Source organism: Poecilia reticulata, linkage group LG1 (assembly GCF_000633615.1).
Source record: "Poecilia reticulata strain Guanapo linkage group LG1, Guppy_female_1.0+MT, whole genome shotgun sequence".
Classification (NCBI taxonomy): domain Eukaryota; kingdom Metazoa; phylum Chordata; class Actinopteri; order Cyprinodontiformes; family Poeciliidae; genus Poecilia; species Poecilia reticulata.
In genome coordinates, this window is record NC_024331.1 from 4,805,517 (window position 1) to 4,814,009 (window position 8,493).

General features: G+C 36.1%; 1 protein-coding gene across 1 annotated transcript in view; it reads right to left on the reverse strand.

The window, feature by feature from the left end:
* Window positions 1-8,493, reverse strand: part of LOC103462536 (arf-GAP with dual PH domain-containing protein 1-like) — a 27,949-nt gene that overhangs the window by 8,720 nt on the left and 10,736 nt on the right. Inside the window, exons 3-7 of the mRNA XM_017303758.1 lie at window positions 2,929-3,020; window positions 2,414-2,496; window positions 2,194-2,320; window positions 1,865-1,947; window positions 1,659-1,771 (exon numbers count right to left, since the gene is read on the reverse strand). Of these exons, the coding sequence (XP_017159247.1) occupies window positions 1,659-1,771; window positions 1,865-1,947; window positions 2,194-2,320; window positions 2,414-2,496; window positions 2,929-3,020 (498 nt within the window). The remainder of the gene's footprint in view (window positions 1-1,658; window positions 1,772-1,864; window positions 1,948-2,193; window positions 2,321-2,413; window positions 2,497-2,928; window positions 3,021-8,493) is intronic.

The window sequence follows — 8,493 nt, forward strand, 5'->3', positions numbered from 1 at the left end:
ACCATCATATAATTACTCAAATCCCTGTTGTCTGCTGCCATGGCGCCCAACTGTGGCACCATGACCGGACCCAGCTCAAGCTAAATATAGATCAGTCAACTATAGAGTTCAACTATTTAGTAACAAGCATWAAAAAAAAAAGTTTTAAAGCATTGTTGCTTTTTCAGACAAAATTTTGAGAACTTCCCAAACAAACTTGGGTGTCAATTACCTGCGTTTCCTTTACAACTGTGTGCAAAATCCTTTTTGATATTACGCTAATGAAAAAAAACAAAAAAACAATTTTGCAATTATGGTGCTGCCTTTAAAAAAAAAACTCAATTAAAATCAAACAAAAATAAGTTTGTTCATGTGATAAGTCACTTAAAAAATTCATGCGGCGTCATCCACCTCCTGCCACTTCCTGTTGACCTCTTTGTCTTTTCCAGCAGTAGTAACATCCGGTTGTTGATCACGTGACTYGTGTGATGTGAAAAAATTGTTTTCAATTCAGTTTTGCAAAATACACTGATTTCAATTCAGCTGAAAAGCCACCTCATCCTAGCGCAAAGACAATTTATTGAAAAACTTGGCGTTTGGTGTTTTTCCATTAAGCAAATTTATTTTTGTAATTCTGAATTTATGCGATTATTCGGTCAGTGGAGATGCAGCTAATGAAACAGAAACAACTTCTGGTGATTATTTATGCTGGCCTGTTTCAAATCCTGGTTTGAAAACCAGTGAGATTTCCTTACTGATCCACTCAGTGACAAGATTCAATACTATTATGAAGGCAAGTTGAACACAATGCATCTCTACCATTTGTCCATTCAAGTTATTCTAAGAAGGAAAACAATTAAATTGTATCCTTCAACCAATAACCCAATTYCTTGGATTTGTTTTGTTTGTTCTTTTACCTTTTTCAACTAACTGAAAAAGTACAAGTCACGTTAAAAGACTGTTCCCAGATTTTTGTCAGTATGGTGACACATTTGGAAAACTTAGAATTCACTCAGTTACTGGTTTWGAAAATCAGAGGCCACAGTTGTTCTACTTTTTATGATTTTATGATAAACTGAGAAACTGGCTACATTGATGTGCTTAATAATTAAAATTTTATGTGTGCAGAGCATCAAGGGTTTTGAATCTGACAGTTGATTATAGCCATCACTGCAGTGATATCAGTTTGTCACATATTCAGATAATAAAAGGCTGTTTGTAATAATAGACATCAGATAATACATGATATGCTGGAACACACAAAGTCCTTATTGTTATCGAAACAAGCTGGGGTTTTTTTTGTGTGTGTGTCTTTTATATGCAGCATTTGTTTCCAGCTTCTGAGGATAATTATTTTGAATGGTGAACAGTTCAGACAGAATCCTCAGTAAACGTGTCTGAACTTGCACAAACTCAGTGGAGAAGRCAAATCCTCATTTTGTTGTCTCATGTTGTCAGTTCAAAACATATAAACTGGACTGAACTGAATGGAATACAGTTGAACTGAACTTGTGAATATGAAAGACCAAAACCTAAAYCATACAGAAATCATTTGTGAATATACTTCTTATCTTTAAAATCTTTTATATTTAGGGGTATTTGTATAGTGGGTGTAGACTAGAGCAGAATGTGCTTTAAGGTCATTTTACTGAACTGGATTCTCACGAACTGCTGCTTACGTCATATTTGGTGTAGTACTTCAGATTGCCCTCTCTTTCAGAAAGGACGAATCGCCTGCTCAGAAACTGCCCGTTGTCCCGCCCCCTTTTCATCAACGTGCCCTCTCTCGTTTCTGCAGGATGCAAGCAAACCTTATTATTTAAGGTCAAGGGAATTTTTTATTTWTTWTTTTTTACAGTACATGTGAGGGTTTGTGCGCGCTCACCTGATTCGTACGTCAAGCTTTTCCCAGGTTTCGAGAACTCTTTCCTCTCGTACTTCGCTCTGATCCACTGCTCTCTCAGCACTCTGAGCAAACACGAACAAAATGGAAAGACACACACACTTAAGAAACACACGAATTGATCAAACGGTAAATGGACTGAGGCTATGTAATGCTTTACTCGTCATATAAACCTCAAAGGTCNCATACAGAAATCATTTGTGAATATACTTCTTATCTTTAAAATCTTTTATATTTAGGGGTATTTGTATAGTGGGTGTAGACTAGAGCAGAATGTGCTTTAAGGTCATTTTACTGAACTGGATTCTCACGAACTGCTGCTTACGTCATATTTGGTGTAGTACTTCAGATTGCCCTCTCTTTCAGAAAGGACGAATCGCCTGCTCAGAAACTGCCCGTTGTCCCGCCCCCTTTTCATCAACGTGCCCTCTCTCGTTTCTGCAGGATGCAAGCAAACCTTATTATTTAAGGTCAAGGGAATTTTTTATTTWTTWTTTTTTACAGTACATGTGAGGGTTTGTGCGCGCTCACCTGATTCGTACGTCAAGCTTTTCCCAGGTTTCGAGAACTCTTTCCTCTCGTACTTCGCTCTGATCCACTGCTCTCTCAGCACTCTGAGCAAACACGAACAAAATGGAAAGACACACACACTTAAGAAACACACGAATTGATCAAACGGTAAATGGACTGAGGTTATGTAATGCTTTCCTCGTCATATAAACCTCAAAGGTCTTTGAGAGGTCAAGTTGACCTCTCAATAAGACTCAGATATGCACGCAGTCGTACACCAAAGGAAAGACATGTTTACCGATAACGTTTCCTCTGCATTTTAGTTAGCGTTGTCAAATTGAAAGAGGAATGAAGACATGTGCAAGTGATTTTTATTTTTTGATTTTTTTTTGCATTTTTTTTAAACCAAAACTTTGGTAAGGCACTGTAGAGAAACAGGACCATCCATGTGATAAGCCACACGTTCAAAGATCACATCCATTTTGCATAACGTTACTTAAGCTCTGATAGTTGCATGTGGAGCTGTGGTTACTCACTGACAGTCCTTGTGGGTTGGTTTGTAGTAGTAGACWGGAACATCCGCCTCATACTTTGCCTTCATTAGCTCATTTCCATGTTCAGCCATGAACTATCTCACAAACACAACACATATAAAAAAAAGACAGTATTAAAGTACGAATGACGCCCCAGCACATGAATGAACAGAACAATAACAGGAGGACACATTAGGCAAAATAAATTTGGACGTTTTGGAATATATTCCATCTTAAAGTACATTTMTACAATCACAGAATTCATCTTTTAAAATTCCCACATATATTTTCTTAGAAATTGATGTTAAAAGGGCAGTATTGTGTGTTTTCTGACCACATGCTGCCATTTTATATCACARTCAGTTCCCTTCAGTTGTTTAAAAAATGCTACATGTATCAAATATAAAAGAAACTTGACTTTGATATTTAACATCTTCAAATTGGACCTCTGCATCTTTAAGAAGCTGCTGCTCTTTCTGAAACTCCGCCTCCAGGGAGTCATCACAACATGGCTCCTCTATTAACTGTTTAACAACTTTTTTACTAGTATTGCTCTGATAAGTAGCTCCTATAACGAGCTACTTATCGTTATAAGTAGCTTGAGCTCAGCACATGTGCAGTACCAAAAGCTGTTTGCTAATTGCTGCTGGCTAGTCTGGAGGAGCTAGGTGGGAAAGTCATAGGACAGGACTGCTCTGTAATGCAGATTCTCAGAAGGAGGAGCTTCATCTTGAAGGCGGAGCTAGGTCCAACAYAGCTGAATGGTTGCCATGGGAGATTAAAGAGATTGTCAAACACGCATGGAAAAATTAAGGCAAAACTCCAGGTATGTTTTTGATGAGGGAATAACATTATTAGATGATGTAAAACTGAAAAAAAAAAATCAATTTAGAATAATACCGCCACTTTAAGTATGACAGTTAACACATTTCTGAAGTCCTTGTTTAATCTGAAACTAATAATTGTCCTGTGGGTTTTGTTAGTTTATTAAAGTTTTTTTTTGTTATTTACCATACCAAAAGGTTATGGTTCTTTGTTTGCCATAACAAATTACCATAAAAGTGCATAAAAGTAGGATTTTATTCATTGTGTTTAATTCATTTACTTTGGTGTGGACATTCAGAAGCTATATTTTTTGATTTGTTAGTCAACACAAAGCTTTAATATCTAAGTTGCTTGGCATGCTCTCCCTTTGCCAAAAGCTTTACTGCTACATACTGTTGTCTTTTCATGTAAAACTAGTTCCAAAACACCTCCTCACTTCCTGCTGGGTAGTTTTAATGGAAAATCTATGACACAACAAGTGGGATCTTGAAAGCATGCAAAATTTTAGAAAAATATGCCTGTACATTGACTACACAAAGCTACMMGAGTRTGAACTTGAAACAACCWGATTGAAAAGAACTAAAAAGCAAAAGCACACAAGAAGTAAAGCAACTTTCTTTGCCTCTCACCACTGTATGCATCCTTTCAAAGAAGTTGAAGTGATTAAAATTATCTGTTGGATTTGTATGAGAGAAGTTAAGTTCACATCACASTGATTTAGAAATTTTAAAATTATTCCTTGATCGGCCTGATTTCTYCCAAAAGGTCAGAACGCAACTACTGGTAAATTAGCATAATCAACATTAAACCTTGGCTATTTGCAATGTAAATTGATCAAATTAATTTAAATGGTAGATAGAAGAATTGTGTAAATGGCTATAAATTGATAAAAAATGTTTGGTGTGAATAGCTATAGATGGAATAAACACATGTTGAACGTATTTTATTGTTATGAGCTGCCATGTAGATGAAAAGCAGCTTTAAGCTTAATCTGGTGTAATTCTGCAATTGACTAACTTTTGTGAAGRATAATGTGTTTACACATTGTCCCTGCTACATAAATAATAAAACCAACAAACAATAGTGAAAAATCGTAAGGGAAGAGCAAAGCTAACAACTAGCCACACAGACCCAAGTTTTAGCTRGTTTTAGCTAATTTTAGCCATTTAAAATACTAGCATCYATTGAATATAATGATAGATTATCAAAAGGCAGTGCAACTTTGGTACAGCAATATGTCGTTCAGGTAAGGCAACATTGATCAACTTAATCTCTATATAACATTGTATATAGTTACACTGTTTTTCCCTTTGAGCTTTAAGCTGTTCAACACGACTGTTAAGCTAGCTTTTAGCCTTCCAACTCAGCTGAGTAGCTTTCTCCTCTTTATGAAAACTCAATATGTTAAAAGTACAACTACTGATGATAACCACTTTTTTGTAAATCTATAAAATGACTCCCCACACAGGAAACCACAATAAAAAAAAANAGGTTCATTTATTAATGTCTGAAAGTGCAAAAGCTCATGTACACAATGATGATTTCTATGTATTTAAACAATGACGGAAAGGCCAGTCGATGATGTTATGACTTTGGAAACTTCTGATAGGTTAACTGAGTGATTTGAGCTAATTGGATTCACACCAGTGGTTGTATTTTAAGGCCACACCTTAAAACACACCGCATCTTTTTTTTTTTTTTGACATGACGGGAAACCCAAGACATCAGGAAGAGAATTGTAGAGGTGTAAAAGTCTGATTCATCCTTTAGAACAATTTCTTCTAGAAGTTGCTGCGTTCCTTTGTTTGAACAATTATACACAAGTATACACATGATGGGAAATGTCCAACCATCATTCTGAATGAGTTTTGGTCCAAAATGTACAAATTGGACTAAAGCCAAAGGCGTTGTGAAGATGAAGCTGATAAAACATCATCCACAGTGAAACGTGTTCTGCACCGAAATGGCCTGAAAGTGAAAGGAAGAAGCCTTTATTTTAAAAAAAGAAGAAAAAAAAGCAGTTTATAGATGAACACAGTGACAAATATCTTCATTATTGGAGGTATATTCCTGTGGTCTGATCTAACTAAAGCGGAACCTTTTGACCATAATGACGATCGTTACATTAGGAGGAAGAACCAGGGTGCTTGTATCATCCTAACTGTGAAGGAAGGAGGTTGGCAGTGTCAGGTTTTAGGGTTGTTTTGCTGGAGGAGGGACTGGTGCACTTCATAAAAYGGATGCCATAGATGCAACATCTGAAGACATCAGGAAGTAGAAGCTTGGACATAGATTGGTCTTCCAATTGGACAATGACCCCAAGCTTACAACCAAAGGGTTACAWAGCAGCTTAAGGACAACAAAGTCAATGTTCAAAATCCTACAGAGAATTTGTGGGTATATTTGAGAGAGCCTACAAACCTGACTSACCCCAAAAKTTTGACCCAAGTCAATCTTGCCAAATACMGAGGAAATGGATGTAAACTTCTGACTTTGCAGACATTAARAAATAAATCCCTGACATATTACTGACTAAACTAAAAGRCGAGACGTTTGGGCCGATTTAACCAACGTAGACATGTGCTGGYACAGGCCTGCATGTTTACTCAAATCCTTATAAATGACTCTTTGTTTATTTGCACGGCGCATATCTGCCTTCCGCGTTTGTACTTGAGAGACGAGATTTAAGCGAGTTCTCACAAGGAAGCCTTTCATTTCCTCAGATACAGGAAAGGTGATACGGCAGGTTTGCTCAGCTGATTACCATCCAGTCAGACAGGTAAAAATCCGTCACATTGACAGCTGAGTTAACCTTTTAGCCATGTTGTCTCTTTTTCGTTTTTTGTTCCAATTAGGGACAGGAGACCACAAGCTRGAATAAAAGTGAGAAGAAGACATGTGTTTATCTTGTTAAATACTGATTCTAAAGGAAGACAGGATCAGTCTGACACACGCAGACCGCATAACAAATTGGACACAATTTCACTGAACTCTCCAGTTTGCTTGCAGTAACAGAGATGAGAAATAGACCGCAAATAAGAATAAAAACGAATGCTGATTGCTTGTGGAATATAGTGCAGGTTGCTTTTCTATAATTAAAAATTTAAAGAAAACTYTAATTTGAGAAAATAAAATGAGGAAAATCGATTTTTAGTGTTTTGGGGGGAAATTGTAAGAGGCTTTTGTTGTGCTGGGGTAAATCAGTAAAGTAAAATAAATAAGTCATAGTGGAGGAGTTACAGCTGTGCACATGTACAGACAAGCAGCAGTAGATTTACTTACCCTGGGGCCGGTTTTTTCCATGTATCCTTCTTTGATAAAGTTTCGAGTAAGTTTGGGTACGAGCTGAAAAAAAAAAAAATTACCAAGTTTCTCAGTACGGTCAATAAATGAGCAGTTATTTTTAATTCCCAGAATGTGAATAACAAGGAAACAAAGAGTGATAATGTCTGTATTTTTAAAGGAATGCATATTAAAAATAGGTGAATGCAAGAGTGCATATTTAGAAAAGGTTAATGCGTCTACCTCAGCATCGGTTGCACCGGGAAAGGCCACTCTYAGATACTGAAGCTGAACGGCACGGATTGAATTAAACCAGTCAACAATTTCCTGAAAAAAAAAAAAAAAACAGAAGCGAAAACATAAACAGTAAGGCAAGAATCAAAATTTTAAGGCATTCATTTATATTTCACATTTGGGCCAAAAACCAGATATATGATTAAAGTTCGTCTTGGTTTTTCCGGTCATTATAAATGAACACCTCTGGTATATATCTTTGTATATTTGCAGTTGTGCCACACTCTTGTGATTTTCAGGTAATGGATTGAAAAGTGTGAAATGTTTAAAGTCAAGAATTTTGTTCAACAACTCGACGTAGCTAAGTTTCTCCATTCCTTTTTTCTGTTTCTTGGTTCTCGTGATGCCGATTGTTCAATCATTTTCTTTACCAGACATCTGATTTATTTACAGTGACTCCTAGGTAAAGTTACACACATACAGACTCTGTTAAATAATTAGGTTACCTTTAATACAACCACACCAGGTGTTAAACATAAAAGGTGTCAAATTAAAAAGGGAGGTTTGAAAAACTAAAATCATTTCCCCCACATTCACTTTACAGTTTGCACTACTTCATATTGGTGTATGACACAAATTCCAATAAAATACATTTCGTTACTGTAATTGTAGCAAAATGTGAGAATTTTTGCGKAAATTTTGTGGCGCCGTTCCTTTGTGGAGGTAGAGAAGATCAGGTTTTCATGCGACTAAGGAAATTGGGACGATTTATTCACTGGCAGATTTAATGATGCACCGCTAATTTTAACTCACTCTCAACATCTTGTTACTAGATTTTTTTGGCATTTTTTTATGGAGAATTTGCATGAAATTCTTCATGAACCCATATTACAGGGTTCTTGAGCTGAATTTGTCAGCAATGAGCAATTTTGGATTTTATTTCTTAGTAGATCGTCTATTATATCTCTGATATAAGAGACAGTAAATTGCAAAACATTCTTCTGTTTTCTCTCTCTTCCTACCAAAACCTATCTTCAGTCTATCTATCTTTGGTCTCAACTAATCCTCTTTTATGAAGGACAATTTTGTTTACAGAGCCTTCATAATTCAATTTCTTTGTTGTTTCTGTTTTGTTTATTTATATTTCAAACATTTTCCAGTTCCATTGTCAAATGTTCATTAGAACTGAAAGTTTATTTATATTTAAGAATGTGTTCCTGCATTAAT